Source organism: Gorilla gorilla, chromosome 5 (genome assembly GCF_029281585.2).
Source record: "Gorilla gorilla gorilla isolate KB3781 chromosome 5, NHGRI_mGorGor1-v2.1_pri, whole genome shotgun sequence".
Classification (NCBI taxonomy): Eukaryota; Metazoa; Chordata; class Mammalia; order Primates; family Hominidae; genus Gorilla; species Gorilla gorilla.
Window position 1 is genome coordinate 135,543,791 of NC_073229.2, and position 17,182 is coordinate 135,560,972.

A 17,182-nucleotide genomic window follows, 5' to 3' on the forward strand; every position below is an offset into this window, starting at 1 on the left:
GAATAAGATCTAGTATTTGAAAGCACAACACGGTGACTACAGTCAACGATAATCTATTGTATATTAAAAAATAACTAAAAGTATAATTGGAATGTTTGTAACACAAAGAAATATATGCTTGAGGTTATGGATACCCCATTTATCCTGATGTGGTTATTACATTGTATGCCTGTATAAAAATCTCTCATGTACCCCATAAATATATATGTCTACTATGTACCCACAAAAATTTAAAAAAATTTAAAAGTAAAATGTAAAATTTCAAATGCATTAAAGACCTAAATGTGAAAAACCAAACTGTAAGCACACGTAAGCCTTAAAATGAATACTTAAGAGAAAATTTTCATTACATCAGGGTAAGGAAGGTCTCATAAATCACATACCAAAACTAAACCATAAAGGAATATTGGTAAACTTGACATTAAAACTGAAAACATGTAAAACTCCAAGGGTAACTTTTTTTTTTTTAAATGGGGGGAAAAGAACTTAACATTTTTTTTTTGAAGATTTTTACAAGACAAGCCTAGATGGAGAGAAAATATCTCTACAATAAGTATAACTGATAAAGACTTAATATCTAGAAAATATGAAGAACTCCTACAAATAAGAAAAAGACAAATGACTCAATAGAAAATAAGCACAAAATGTAATTCACAAACAGAGAAACCCAAATGGCCTTTAAAGATGCTCAAATTCATTAGTAATTAGGAAATGCAGATTAAAATGCAGAGACACTATTTCAAAGAATCAGAGCAGCAAATTTTTTACATCTATTATTTTATCCTTATTATTTGATGCTATCAAATGTTGAGGCTTTGCTTGCCTAGTAAAACTGCGTATGATACAATGACTTCTGAGTAACACTTTTATTATTGTCTTGCTTACTAACCATGTATAAGCTAATTGCATTATAGAAAAACTGTTAGAACAGATGCTATCTAGGTAGAGTACAATGCATACACCCTAACATTCAGCAACTCACTCTTCTACGTATGTTTGGTAGAGAAGCTCCTGCACATAGCCATAAGGAGACAGATGTAGCACTAAGTGCAAAAGTAAAGACCATCTAATACTTGTAGAGAAATAGCTAACATTGTTGTTTAGTCTTAAAATGGAACAGTCGTCAGCAGCTAAAATGAATGAACAAGGATAAATTTCAAAGTTATAATGTTGACATAAAAGATGCTCGACATCAGTAGTAATGAGGGTAACGAAAATTAAAACCACAGTAGGATTCTATTTCATACACTAGGATGGCTACATTAAAAAAAGACAGACAATAACAAGCATTAGTGAGGATGTAGAGCCAGAGAAACTCTCATATATTGCTGGTGGGAAAGTAAAACATTGCTGTCACTTTAAAAACAGCTTGGGAGTTTATTTAAAAATTAAACACAAATATACCACATGCCGTAGTAATTCTTTTGCTTGGCAGAGGTAATCTTTTTAGTGAAGTTTATTCTTAAACTGTTTCGTTTGTTACTATTTTTATCATTTTACAACTTTATGATATTTATCCTAAAATTTATGCTTTACTGCTTATAGCAGCACTATATTTTTTTTTTTTTTTTTTGAGATGGAGTTTTGCTCTGTCGCCCAGGCTGGAAAGCAGTGGCATCATCTTGGCTTACTGCAACCTCCACCTCCCGGGTTCAAGCCATTCTCCTGTCTCAGCTTCCTGAGTAGCTGGGATTACAGGTGTGCGCCATCACGCCCGGCTAATTTTTGTATTTTTAGTAGAGACAGAGTTTCACCATGTTGGCCAGGCTGGTTGCCAACTCCTGACCTCAGGTGATCCGCCTGCTTCAGCCTCTCAAATTGCTGAGATTACAGGCATGAGACACTGCTCCTGGCCAGCAGCACTATTCTTACCAGGCAAAAGTGAAAACAACTCAAATGTTGATCAACTGATAAATGGATTAACAAAATGTGGTATCTCCATACATACTGATAGATACTACAACATGCATAAAACTTGAAAGTATTATGCTAAGTAAAAGAAGCCAGACACAAAAGACTATATATTGTATGGTTTCACTTACATAATATACAGTATCTAGACAAGGCCCATGTATTATTAGTGGTTACTTGGGGTTTGAGGTGGAAATAGGCATAACTGCAAATGGACACAAGGGATCCTGTGGACTGATGGAAACATTCTAAAACTGGATTGTGGAGACGTTTGCACAACTTTGTAAATTTACTGTAAATCACTGAATTATACGCTTAAAATGACTGAATTTTATGTTATATAAATTAAACTTCAAGCTGCTTAAAAATATAATGCTGAGTGAAAAAAGCAAGTTGCTTCATCTATGCCAAGCAGAATATCATTTACGTAAAATTTAAAACTTAAAACAATGGTATATATGGTGGGCAAACATTATAAGAAAATATAAAATTATATATGGTAACAGTTTGCACTAACTTCAGGATACTGCTTACCTTTAGAGATGTAGAAAGGGTGACAGAATAGGAGAAATTTTTGCTATATCCACAATATTTATTTCATAGGGAAAAAAATCCCTAGCAAACTCAATCAAATATTAACATCTCAGTGCAAGATATCGGTTCTAGTAGTTTCTGTATACATGAAAAGAAAATCTTACCTTTGCTTGACTCTTTGTCTTTGTGAACTTCTACCATATTGGCTGGTGTACACTGAAGCATTTCAGGAGACAGAACCTCAGAGTGCAATGTTAACTCAGCAGAGAACTCCTGGGATCCATCGCTGTAGTCCACAGATCCTGATAATGTTCTGCTTAATTAAAACATATCCTTTATAACAGACTAGATAACAAAGGAATAAAATTAGTTCTGAGATCTATAATAAATAACCACTTACACAGAGAAATCATTCTGTTTGAGAATTTCCTGAAGTCTCTTCTGAAATTTTTTTTCACTTTCTGTTGCTGGCACAAACCTGTGATCTTTGAATTTTAAAAGTGCATTAAAAAATGTAAATAGTAAATGAATGAAATATTTTCCCTTCTCCTAAAGTAGCTTTAAAAATGGTGGCAATTTCCCATCTTTCTCTAGATATACATAATACAACCTAACTGTAGTTTTACCATAGAATCACACAAAAGAGAAACGGTTGTTACTAAAGTTATAAAATTAGGCACTTAAGTCAGTTCAAGATTAAGTTCTATAATTATAATCTAAATCTAAAACAGAAAAATTGTTCTCTACCTATAAATATATTGTATCCTAAAGCTAAAAATTTTCCCCTTATAAAATATATTTCTATTTTTAAAAGTATAAAAGGCACTCAAAGTTTATCAAAACATTTTTAGTGCCTAAGATATAACAATTATAATTGAACTTCAATATACACTTACTGCTGTATTTTGAAATAATATATCTGCCTTTTGAATGATGTCGTTCATTCTTTTACCTTTATTTTTAAAATTCTGTTGCATCCATGGTATTATCTAAACCCCCTGAAATTCTTTTTAAATGTGGCACCATTTAGCAATAAATATTTCTTTAGAGCTGTACATATTGAACAAAGTGAGAGCTTATATGACATACTCAGAAAATAAACTGTGGGCAGCATTTCAATGGCTACATTTTCAAAGCTTAATGTATTAAACAGTGTTTCTAAGTTGAGATTCATGATCTTCTGTGAGTTTTCTATAGCTCATTTGGAAATACAGAGGGCTAGAACATACTAGAGAATGAAAACAAAAAAGTGAGGCAAGAGGACAAGGTACACTAAAAATAAAGAACAGTAAAAACGTCAACTTCTTACAAAGAGAGATAATAAGCGACAATTGGAGACAGCTGTAAAGATAAATAGTGGCTGTACAGCAATGACAACAAGAAAAATACATACAAAATATACAGGTCATTTGAAAAGTAAAATCTAATGTCAAAGGAACAACTCAATGACAAACTTTTCCATTAAAATACTTGGTTTAAAAGAATAATGAGAGCACTATTAGGTTTATACCTTGTGACTCAGGTTGGCTCATTTGAGAAGTTTCATTTCTGTTTCTTCGCCGTTGCTTTTCATCTTCCCATATGGCCTGTAGACCAGGGTTTCCACCAATTTGAGCTGTAATCACAATAATACTTCAATACTACAGGGTCAAAGTAAGAAATGCCTAAAAAATCTAAACTTTTCTTTAACAAATACTGCCTTTAAAAAAACCAATCACATATTTTGTGTAATAAAGTGGACAAATTATCCCAACCTACACTTACTATGTTACTCCTTTTTCAGTTTTCTTCCTAGTGGTTCCCCAAAATCCAGCAAGTGAATACAATTCAAACATCTGATGATAGTCAATAGACCTAAGAGTCCCCTTGCTGATATATAATATGAAAATTAAGAAATTAAAAGGCACAGTACATTAAATTGCTTTATATTAGCTAATTTTATTTAGTGTCACACTTATTTTAATATAATCTATTCAAATATAGTCATTTGGACAAAAATATAAACAAAAAATTAATACCTCATCAGAAGTATAGAAGCAATCTTCATAACATTTTGTATCCGCCTTCTATAATATCTTAGTTTCCTCGTAAAGTTTTCTTTCCTACTTTTTCTATTCTACTTTGGTCATTAATTTTTTTTTTTTTTTTCGAGATAGAGTCTTGCTCTATCACCAGGCTGGAGTGCAGTGGTGCGATCTTGGCCCACTGCAACCTCCGCCACCCGGGCTCAAGTGATTCCCCTGCCTCAGCCTCCCGAGTAGCTGGGACTACAGACGTGTGCCACCACACTCAGCTAATTTATTTTCTATTTTAGTAGAGACGGGGTTTCACCATGTTGGCCAGGATGGTCTCGATCTGACCTCATGATCCACCCACCTTGGCCTCCCAAAGTGCTGGGATTATAGGCGTGAGCCACCATACCCGGCCGGTCATTAATTTTAAAAAATAAAAACATATATTAAGAATAATTGTGTATGAACCTTCAATGTCCAGACGATTTAAGATATCAGCAGCTACAGCATCCACTTCTAATTCACATGTACTCTGTGGTTCAACACCTTCCAATATTAAAGAGCTGCAATTAAAGGATATAAAAAAACATAATAATTATGTGAGAGCAAACTTTCTAAGATGTTTCTTACTTATACAATTATCTTACGTTTAGCTTGTACCCAGAAAACCTGATATATTAATTCACAATTATTCATGACAAAATTGATACTTTATATGTATATATAATGAAAAATAGGATGAGAAAAATACAAAACATATTATACTGACTACCCTAGATCCTTTTGAAGTATATGCTACGTATTTTGGTTTATTATATTTTATATAAAAGGAATATAAAATGTTTTAGCATATGGTTATACCCGGGGCAGAATGGGATAGGATAATATAAAAACCTCAGAGGAATGCATAAAAAAACATACACATATGAAATCAGTTGCCTAGAGACATCTTTTTCAGTATTCAAAAAACGAGGGAGAACATGCAATAAGAGATAAGGGAAGGTGAGCGCACTGAGAAATGGGCAAACGATATTCACCATTTTTCCTGCCCTCAACTACTGCTGAGATAGGGAATACTTTAAAATTCTTCATAACTACAGAACTGATAAACTGTATGAATGATCAACAGTGGGATCATAGCTAGGAAAAGTAATGATACCACCAGGTCATTAATTTTTATGAGAACTACAAAGGACTGTTTCCCAGTCAGGATCTTTGACTCAAAAGCATTTGCTTTTCATCAGTGCCCCAAAAAAGAAGATAAAGAAGACACCACATAATTGACCCTACTTAACAGAATGAAGAGATAACATCTAGTGTGGATCCTAGTTTACTCATTCCAAAATTTAGGCCTTGTACAAAAATGGACACCAAGTGGAAAAGGGGAGATCCTTAATTTTACTACAAAGTGGTTGATGACATATTTCATTAACTTTTGATTTGAAACATTTTGGTATTTTTTTTTTTTTTTGAGATGGAGTCTCGCTCCATCGCCTAGGCAGGAGTGCACTGGTGCGAACTCAGCTCACCTCAACCTCCACCTCCCAGGTTCAAGCGATTCTCCTGCCTCAGCTTCCCAAGTAACTGGGATTACAAGCATGTGACATCATGCAGAGTTAATTTTTGTATTTTTAGTACAGAAGGGGTTTCACCATGTTGGCCAGGCTGGTCTTGAACTCCTGACCTCAAGTGATCTGCCCACCTCGGCCTCCCAAAGTGCTGGAATTACAGGTGTGAGCCATTGCGCCCTGGCCTTGAAACACTTTTTAATGTTTTAAGAAAAACATGTTAGCAAAAACTCATTTTCCATTGTCTATTTTAAAGGAAATTTTGATGGAATATTACATGTTAGTTGTTAAACCACAGAATTTTCACAACTTAAATAATATATGTATATATGTACTCACAAGTATATATTTAGATGTTCAAACATACATATCTTTTCACCATTGATAGAGAAGGAATATAATTAGCCAACCTATCATAATATATTCCTTTCTCTTTCAGAAAAAATATTTCTCAATGTAGATTGTCAGCTGGGCTTGGTGGCTCATGAATGTGATCCCAGCTTCGGCTTGGGAGGCCAGCCTGAGCAATATAGTGAGACCTCATCTCTACAAAAAATTTTTTTAAATTAGCCAGGCATGGTGCTGCACACCTGTAGTCCCAGATACTTGGGAGGCTGAGCATTATAGTAAGACCTCACCTCTACAAAAATTTTTAAAAACTAGCCAGGCATGGTGTTGCCATCTGTAGTCCTAGATTCTTGGGAGGCTAAGGTGGGAGGATCACTTGAGCCCAGAAGGCGGCGGTCGTAGTAAGCTGAGATTGTGCCACTGAACTCCGGTCTGGGCAACAGCGTGAGACCTTGTCTCAACAACAACAAAATGTGAATTGTCCTCTTCATTCATACAATTTAACACATATTGAAGTATCAAATTTAAAAATGTTTATGACCAACAGTTTTCTTATATAAAAAAGTTTTGTAATTTGAAATAATTATGTCGTAAATGTCAAGGATGAATATTCCAGAAGTAGCACATTTGATAAGGAGGGAAACAATAACCTCAAAAAATATAATCTCACAGTAGAAATGTACAACTTGCCCTTATACAAAACTACTTCAGACATTCAGAACAGGAGGTGTTCCTATGGAGGGGAAGTAGTTTTCAGAATTAAAAATTAGCACCAGTAGACAGAAAATGTATTGAGTAAAAAATTTGCATAAGCAAATACATAGCTGCTTTGAAATAGAAAAATCCAAGCATTTGGAATATACTGCCTCCAAAAAAAATCTAATCAATAATGAAACAAATAAATTACAAATTATATTATTCAAAAACAGAGCATGTCAAAATACTTTATTACATATTTAATATTTATAAATTTTAGGGGTTATTAAAAATATTTAGATTTTTGTTTTAAATTACTATTTTATCATAAATGTAATTTTTTTACTTGACAAGTTATAGGATATCAAATTAGAATAGATGATGAAGATGAATGCTGCAGAAAAGTATAACAATATCTACCTTGTATTCCTTTTGTTAATTAGGTAATAGCTAGTACATTTTCATGGTTTGTTTTTAAAATCTTATTCCTTGTAACACACTAATGTCAAGGTTTGTTTTTGATAAGTGTATAGATTAAAAAGATCCAATACAATAAAAGGTTAAAATTTAATTATGGTAACCACTGATTTCTGATCACAACTAGGATATATGTAAAATTTTCATTTCCTTTACAACATTAACTAACCTTGGTATTTCATCTTGTTCCCACCGAAATAAAGTATCAGCAAGAGAATTTCCTGATAAATGATTCTTGCAGGATCCAGTTGCATGCAGTGTATTACCTAGGAATAGAAAGGTAAAAGGAATAAATTCTACTTTTAATTTTCATATAATTACTTTTTAGAAGGTAAATTTTTTTTTTTTTTTGAGATGGAGTCTCGCTTTGTTGCCCAGGCTGGAGTACAGTGGCGCAATCTCGGCTCACTGCAAGCTCCACCTCCCAGGTTCACGCCATTCTCCTGCCACAGTCTCCCGAGTAGCCTCCAAGCCTGGCAAAATTTTTTTGTATTTTTAGTAGAGACTGGGTTTCACCGTGTTAGCCAGGATGGTCTCAATCTGACCTCGTGATCCGCCTGCCTCGGCCTCCCAAAGTGCTGGGATTACAGGTGTGAGCCACCATGCCCGGCTGGTAAATGTTCTTTAAAAAATTTTATTACTCATAAATGACAGATCCCTTTTTATTGATACATAATATTTGTACACACTCATGGAGCCACATGTGGTATTTTCATACATGCATACAATCTGTAATGACAAAATCAAGGTACTTAGGATGCCATCAGCCCAAACATTATTCACCATTTGCGTCAAGAACATTTCAAATCTTCTCTTCTAGTTATTTTGAAATATATAATGTATTGTTGTTAACTACAGTCACTCCTGTATGCTATCAAACACTAGAACTTATTTCGTCTAATTGTATGTCTATATCCATTAACCAGCCTGTCTTCGTATCTTCCTGGAACCCTTCCCATACACCCTTCCCAGCCTCTAGCAACTACCTTTCTACTTTTTATTTATTTTTTTGACACGACATCTTGCTATGTTGCCCAGACTGGAATCAATCTCCTGGACTCAAGCAATCCTCCTGCCTCAGCCTCCCATGTAGCTGAGACTACAGGGGTGCATCACTACTCCTGGCTAAAGACGAACTTTTTTTAGTTCCCACATCAGCAAGAACATGTGATATTTGTCTTTCTAGGCCGGGCTTATTTCATTTAACATAATGATCTCAATTCTATCCATGTGGCTGCAAATGACAGAATTTCATTTTCATAAAAAATATGGTAGAATATAATTCCATTGTGTATATATACCACATTTTCTTTATCCATTCATCCACTGATGTGCACTTAAGGTTGATTCCGTATCTTGGCTATTATAAATAGTGCTGCAATAAACATGGGGGTGTAGGTTATCTATCTTTGATAGATTGAATTGATTTCCTTTCCTTTGGATAAATACCCAGCAGTGGGATTGCTGTATCATATGGTAGTTCTAGTTTTTGGTTTTTGAGAAACCTCCATACTGTTTTGCATAATGGCTGTACTAATTTACATTCCCACCAACAGTGTATAAAAGTTTCCTTTTCCTTGCATCCTCACCAGCATTTGTTGGTGTCTTTTCCGTAACAGCCATTCTAACTGGGGTAAGATGATTGCTTATTGTGGTTTTGATTTGCATCTCCCTGATGATTAGTGATGCTGAACATTTAAAAAATATACCTGCCGGCCACTTGTATGTCTTCTTTTGAGAGGTGTCTATTCAGATACGAAACTATTTTTTTTCCTGTTGAGTTCCTTACATATTCTGGAGATTAGTCTCATTTCATGAATAGTTCGCAAATATTTCCTCTCCTTCTGTAGGCTGTCTCTTTACTCTGTTGATTGTTTCCTTTGCTGTGCAGAAGCTTTTTACACATTCCCTTTTGTCTACATGCTTTGGTTGCCTGTGCTTTTGAAGTCTTAGCCATAAAATTTTTTCCCAGACCAATGTCCCAGAGTATCTGTCCTACAATTTTTTTTTTTTTTGAGACAGGGTCTCACTGTCATCCAGGCTGGAGTGCAGTGTATGATTATGGCTCACTGCAGCCTTGAGCTTCCAGGCTCAAATGATCCTCCCATCTCAGCCTCCCAAGCTACTAGGGCAACAGGCATGCGCCATCGTGACTGGCTAATTTGTAGAGATGGGCCTTGACTATCTTGCCCAGGCTGGACTCAAATTTCTTGGCTCAAGTGATCCTCCCACCTCAGCCTCCCAAACTGTTGAGATTAGAAGAGTAAGCCACCATGCTCAGCCTATGTGTCTGTTTTTATACCAACACCATGCTGATTTGGTTACTAAAGCTTTGTAGTATTATTTTGCTCAGCCTATGTGTCCATTTTTATACCAACATCATGCTGATTTGGTTACTAAAGCTTTGTAGTATCATTTTGACCTCAGGTAGTATGATGTCTCCAACTGTTCTTTTTGCTCAGGATTGCTTTGGCTATTTAGGCTCTTTTGTGGTTCCACATGAAGTTTAGAATTTTTTTTCTATTTCCATGAAGAATGTCATTGGTATTTTGATATGAACTGCAATGAATCTTTAGATTTTATTGGAAAATATGGCCATTTTAACAATATTAATGTTTCTGATCCATGAACATGGGATGTCTCCCATTTGTCTATTTCCACTGTCTACTTCAGTTAATTTTATCAGTAATTTCTAGTTTTCCTCCTATACAACCTTTACTTCCTTGGTTAAATTTATTACTATTCTTTTTGGTAGCCATAATAAATGGGATTGTGTTCTTGTTTTCTTTTTCAGCTAGTTGTTATTGATGCACAGAAATGCTATTGGTTTTTTGTGGGTTTTTAAAAAAATCTGCAACTTTACTAAATTTATCAGTTCTAAGTGTTTTTTGTTGGAGTCTTCAGGTTTTTCCATATATATCATGTCATCTGTGAAAAAGGGACAATTTGACCTCTTTTTTCCCAATTTGGTGTTTTTTATTACCTGATTGCTATGGCTAGAATTTTCAGTACTATGTTGAACAGGAGTGGTAAAAATGGGCATCCTGTCTTCTTCTAGTTCTTAGAGGGCAGGTTTTCAGCTTTTCCCCATTCAGTAAGATGTTAAATGTGGGTTTTTCAGACATGATGTTCATTATTTGAGGTATGATCCTTCTATGATTAACTTGTCAAGAGTTTTTACCATGAAGGGACATTGAATTTTATCAAATAACTTTTCTGTGTTAGCTGAGATGATCATATGGTTTTTGTCTTTCATTCTGTTGATGTGATATATCACATTTATTGATTTGTATATAATGAACAATCCTTGCACCCCTGAAATAAGTTTTTTTTTGAGACAGGGTCTCACTCTGTCACCCAGGCTTGAGTACAGTGGCATGATCTTGGCTTACTGTAACCTCTGCCTCCTGGGCTCAAGCCATCCTCCTACCTAAGTCTCCCAAGTAGGTGGGACTACAGGTGCATGCCACCATACCCAGCTAATTTTTTTATTTTTTGTAGAGACAGGGTTTCACCATGTTGCCCAGGATGGTCTCAAACTCCTGGGCTCAAGTGATCTACCCACTTCAGCCTTCCAAAGTTCTGGGATTACAGGCATGAGCCACTGTGCCTGGCCCTAGGATAAATTTCACTTGATCATGGTGTGTTTTTTTTTTTTAATGTTTTGTTGGATTCGATTTGTTAGTATCTTGTTGAGGATTTTTGTGTCTATGTTCATCAGTGATGCTGACCTGTAGTTTTTTTCTTTTTTTGTTGTGTCCTGTCTGATTTTGGTATCAGGATAATGCTGGCTTCATAGAATGAGTTAGGAAGAATTTCCCCCTCTTCAAATTTTTAGACTAGTTTGAGAAGAAATGGTGTTAGTTTTTCTTTCTAAGTATGGCAGGATTCAGCAGTAAAGCCATCCAGACCTGGGCTTTTCTTTATTGGGAGACCTTTAAATTACAGATTCAATTTTGTTACTTGTGATTGGTCTGCTCAGGTTTTCTTTTCTAAAAATTTAAAATAGAGACAAGGTCTCACTGTTGCCCAGGCTGGTCTTGACCTCCTGAGCTCAAGCCTTCCTCCCACCTTGACCTTCCAAAATGCTAGGATTGCAGGTGTGAGCCACTGTGCCTGGCCAGGTTTCCTATTTCTTCCTGGTTCAATCTTGGTATGCTGTAATGTGTCCAAAAATGTATACATTCCCTCTAGGTTTCCCAACTTGTTCACATATAGTTGTTCATGATAGTCTCTGATGATCCTCTCTATTTGTTATATAAATTGTAATGTCTCCTTTTTCATGTCTAATTTTATGTATGTCTTCTTTTTTCTTGGTTAGTCTAGCTAGAGATTTATTGATCTTTTTAAAGCACCAGTTTTTCATTTCTCTGATCTTTTGCATTTTTTTTAGTCTCTGTTTTGTTTAGTTCTACTCTGATCTTTATTATTTCTTTTCTTCTTCTAATTTTGGCTTTGTTCTTGCTTTTCTAGTTTCTTAAAGTACATCATTACATTGTTTATTTGAAATTTTTTTTTTGATATAGGCACCTATTGCTATAAACTTACCTCTTAGTACTGTTTTTGTTGTATCTCATAGGTTTTGGTATGTTGTGTTTCCATTTTCACTGTTTTCAAGAAATTTTTAAATTTCCTTCTTAATTTCTTCATTGATCCAATAAAGGTTCAGGAGCATTTTGTTTAATTTCCATGTATTGGTACAGTTTCCAAAGTTTCTCTTTTTATTGATTTCTAGTTTTATTCCATAGTGGTCAGAAAAGACACTTAACATGATTTCAATTTTCTAAAATTTGTTGAGACTTGTTTTGTGGCCTAACGTATGATCTTTCCTGGAGAATGTTCCACATGCTGATGAGGAGAATGTGTATTCTGCAACTAGTGGATAAAATGTTCTGTAAATGTCTGTTAGGTCCATTTGGTCTAAAGTGCAGTTTATTTATTTATTGAGACAGTGTCTTGTTCTGTCACCAGGCTGCAGTACAGTGGTGTGACCACAGTTCACTGCAGCCTCAATTTCCCAGGCATAAGCAATCCTCCTACCTCAGCCTCCTGAGTAGCTGAGACCACAGGTGTATGCCACCACACCTGGCTGATTTTTATCTTTTTTGTAAAGATGAGATCTCACTATGTTACCTGAGCTAGTCTCAAATTCCTGGGCTCAAGCAATCCTCCTGCCTCAGCTTCTCAAAGTGTCAGGCTTACGGTGCCCGGCTCTAAAGTAAAGTTTAAATCCAATGTTTCTTTTTTGATTTTCTGTCTAGATTATCTGCCTAATGCTGAGAGTGGGGTGCTGAAGTCCCCAGCTATCACTGTATTGTATTGGCTAGTTGGGGACTTCAACACCCCACTCTCAGCATTGGACAGATGCTAATAATCAAATCTAATAACATTTGCTTTCAATCTAATAATATTTGCTTCATATATGTGGGTCCTCTGGTGTTGGGTGCATACATATTGAGAACTGTTACTTCTTTTCAGCACTCTACATGTTCAGAGAAACTTCTCTAGTAGCTAACTATAGGAATGTTCCCTTTAAGTAAAATAATATATAACTTATGTGACTATTTACTAAAATTGTATCCTAAAAATTCATATACAGCAAGAAATACATACACAGGAAGAAACCATTGAGACTAATGGTTCAAAACTAAGAGGAGAAAAAAATTGCAATGTATAAATCCAAGGAAAAAATGGCTACAATACTTTTATAGTAGAATAAAGGTATGATACATAAAATGTGCTATTGTGGTAGATATGCTTAACATCTTATTTGCAAAATAAAGAATTACAAATTCTTAAATATTTTAATCTATACTCCTAGGGTAATCTACATGAGCCTCAACTAAAATTAAAATGGAAATTCCACATAAAATTCAAAAGATACTTTTAATACTAATTCCTGAACAAAAAGAAAATACACAATGCATTCCAGAAGTAATGGCAGTAACGATGATTGGAAACCTGGGTCAAATGCAAACAGAATTTGAGCTGCAATTGAAGAGACTACACATTTCTGCTTAGATGTCCCAGTTTCAGAAAACAGTCCTGAGGTCATTCTTTGGAAGTAGTTTCTAAATTTTAGTACCTTTGTTGTGATTTCTTATGGGAATTTAAGTTTTCTGAGAGAAAGTTGGCTGGGTGCGGTGGCTCTTGCCGGTAATCCCAGCACTTTGGGAGGCCAAGGTGGGAGGATTACCTGAGGTAAGCAGTTTGAGACCAGCCTGGCCAACATGGTGAAACCCCGTCTCTAATATAAAATACAAAAATTAGCCGGGCATGGTGGTACATGCTTATAATCTCAGCTACTCGGGAGGCTGAGGCAGGATAATTGCTTGAGCCCAGTAGGCGGAGGTTGCAGTGAGCCGAAATCGTGCCACTGCACTCCAGCCTGGCTGACAGAGTGAGTGAGACTCTGTCTCAAAAAAAAAAAAAAAAAAAAAAAAAAGAAAAAAAAAAAAAAAAAAGAAGGTTGAATGAATGGCATCAAAAAGAATCCCAACGTAAAGATACTAAATTTACAATCCTCTCCAGCTAAATTTAGTACTTTGATTTTCTTATTTGGCTAGTTTCATCACAAGATGGTATAGTTAGAATGATATAAGGCATTACCATCTTTGCTATTTTGACAAAACACATGCCAAAACATGCAACTGGTCTTATATACATTCAGAAATTTTAAAAGGTTTTGCTAAAGTATGGATAGGGCATTTATAATAAATTACTTTGCAAGTTGTAAATTACAACAAATATTATTTTCTAATAAATTGACACAAATAAAGAATCTACACAAGTTTACTGATCCAGTTACTATACCATACTGTTTTAGCATATTTCCCTAAAGAACATGGAAACTCCCAAATTTAAATATATATAATTCTATATTATATATACATATATTTTTCAACTGAGGATGTTAAAAAAATATAAAATGCTTCTGTGGTGCTCAAAACATTTGCTCCATTTATTCCTCTTTTACCCATGTGGGGGGAAAAAAAAGAAAAAAGAAAAAAAAATTGTCCCATTTACATACTTTATACACTTCACTTTAACAACTACAGTAATTAGCATCATTTCCATTTCATTTGACCACTGATTATACAACTGAGTGCTGAGGCAAAACTGTATATGTACATATAATATTCAAATTTCTAAATCATTTTCATTTTTGAATGTATTTTACTTTCAAAAGTAAAACTCCATTAACATGTATTATATTATCAGGTAAAATGAAGTTATGCATACATGTAATACATATATTTACTTACAAGAAGTTTACTGTCAAGTTAAACTGTAATATGCCTGAGATAACATGACAAAATAAAATAAAAAAAATTATTCACTGATTTTGTACATGATTTCAGTATAATCTTTTATCTCATACTAAACAAAAACAAAAACCTGAGGGCTAACTATATGATAAAAGAAGATGTAAATTTTTTTATCATACTTCAATTTCCCTGTTTTCAACTTTCCTTCTACCAAAACTAATTGTGATTTTTGCCATTGAAAGTAATAGCAAAAGCTGCAATTACTTTTGCAACAACCTAATAAATTTCACATAATGATGCCTTCAAATCTGTAAACACTTCCGATATTCTGAAAAAAACCCTTCTGAGGACCATTCCAATAATCTAACTTTTATAAATAAAATAAATGGTTTCTGTATATTTGCTAATTCAAACTATTCTTGTGCTTTTTCACCTACTGGAAAAAACTAACTATGAAAATTATCTCCTCTTTCTATAATGTCTAATGTATATACTCTAGAAACTCTTCCATTCCTCAATCTGTCTTAAATTCTTGGTTATACTTGACAATGATAACTAACTTATTATTTTCCCCAGTAACCTTTTTATTTTTGAATAACTTTATATTTACAGAAAAGTTCCAAGGGTACCACAGACAGTTTCCATATACCAGACACCTGGTTTCCCTCATTGTTATCATATTATCATGGTATATCTGTCAAAACAAAGAAACTGACACTGGAAGATTACTATTAACTAAACAAAACCTTTTATTTGAATTTCACCAGTTTTTCCACTAATGTCCTCTTTCTGTTCCAGGATCCAATCTAGGACACCACACTGCATTCAGTTGCCATGTCTTCCCAGTCTCCTCTGGTCTATTTATCTGTCTTTCCTTGCTTTTCATGACCTTTGCAGTCATGAGTACTGATGAGACAACCTGTAGGACAACTCCCAATTTGGGTTTGTCTGATGTTTTTCTCATAAGTAGACTGGGGTTACAAGTTTTTGGCAAGAATATCACACAGGCGAAGTACCTTTGTTATCACATCACATGAGGGGGCACATGACACCCACATGACATAATAACTGGTGACATTAAACCTCATCACTTGGTTAAGGTACATCACGTGGTTATAGAGTTTGATGAATGAATAGTCATATATCCACCAACCCAGGACTGTACAGAATAATTCCTTCACTCTTAAAAAGTTCCCTTGTACATCCCCTTTGCAGTCAATACTTTCCTCCCTCCTAAACCCTAACAACTAATAGTCCATTTTCTACTTCTATAGTTTTGCCTTTTCCAGAATGTCATGTGAATGAAGTCACACAGTTTGTATCCTTTTTGGTCTGGCTTCTTTCACTTAGTAAAATGCTTTAAAGATTCATCCATGTTATATGAATCAATTGTTTGTTCCTTTTTATCACTAAATGTTATCAAAGTTTATCCATTTCCCTGTTGAGTGGACATCTCGGTTGCTTTACATTTTTGGCAGTTATGAATAAAGTTGCTATAAACATTTGCATACAGGTTTGGGTGGACCTAAATCACTTAGGTAAACATACCTAGGAGTGCCATCACTGGGTCGCACTCTAAGTCTATGTTTAGTGTTCTGAGAAACTATCTGTCTTCCAAAGTGACTATACTATTTTGCATTCCCACCAGCAAAGAATGTCAGCGCTGCTGTTCCACCTCTTGGTCAACATTTGTTATTGTTAGTCTTGCAAATTGTAGTCATTCTAATAGGTATATAGTGGTAGCCCTTTGTAGTTTTAATCTGTATTTCCCTAACGACATATAATGTTGAATATCATCTTTTCATGTTTGCCATCCTTATATCTTCTTTAGATCTTTTGACCATTTTTAATTGGACTGTTTGCTTTCTTATTGTTGATTTTTAAGAATTCTTATATATTTTATACACAAGTCCTCTATCAGATTGTAATTTGCAAAAATTTTCTCCCAGTCCATGACTTGTCTTTTCATTTTTTAACACTGTTTTTCACAAAGCAAAAGTTTTTAATTTTGACAAAATCTAACATTAATTTCTCTTTTCATGGATCGTGCTTTTGGTGTCATATCTAAAACTTCATTGCCAAACCCAAGATTGGGTACATTTTCCCTTTATTTTCTGCTAGAAGTTTGATAGGTTCATATTTTACGTTTAAGTTTGTGATGTATTTTAATTATTATTTAAGGTGTGAAGTATGTGACGTATAAGGTGTGAAGAACATACAAAAATATGTTCTTTTATTTTTATTTTCTGGCATATGGACATCCAATTATCCCAGCACTATTTGTTGAAAAGGCTATGCTTTCTCCATTGAATTACCATTATATCTTTGTCAAAGCTAAGTTGACTATATGGGCCAATTAAGGATTATT

The 17,182-nt window shown here is 34.5% G+C and overlaps 1 protein-coding gene across 4 annotated transcripts in view; it reads right to left on the reverse strand.

Moving 5' to 3' along the window:
* The window catches only part of REV3L (REV3 like, DNA directed polymerase zeta catalytic subunit), a 185,802-nt gene that overhangs the window by 85,760 nt on the left and 82,860 nt on the right, over positions 1 to 17,182 (reverse strand). For 3 of the 4 annotated variants that reach the window (XM_055391516.2, XM_055391518.2, XM_055391519.2), the window contains exons 5-9: positions 7,716 to 7,812; positions 4,926 to 5,020; positions 3,956 to 4,060; positions 2,846 to 2,930; positions 2,610 to 2,761 (exon numbers count right to left, since the gene is read on the reverse strand). In XM_055391516.2, coding sequence (XP_055247491.1) covers positions 2,610 to 2,761; positions 2,846 to 2,930; positions 3,956 to 4,060; positions 4,926 to 5,020; positions 7,716 to 7,812 — 534 coding nt within the window. The remainder of the gene's footprint in view (positions 1 to 2,609; positions 2,762 to 2,845; positions 2,931 to 3,955; positions 4,061 to 4,925; positions 5,021 to 7,715; positions 7,813 to 17,182) is intronic. The other variant, XM_031011917.3, reaches the window with a different exon arrangement.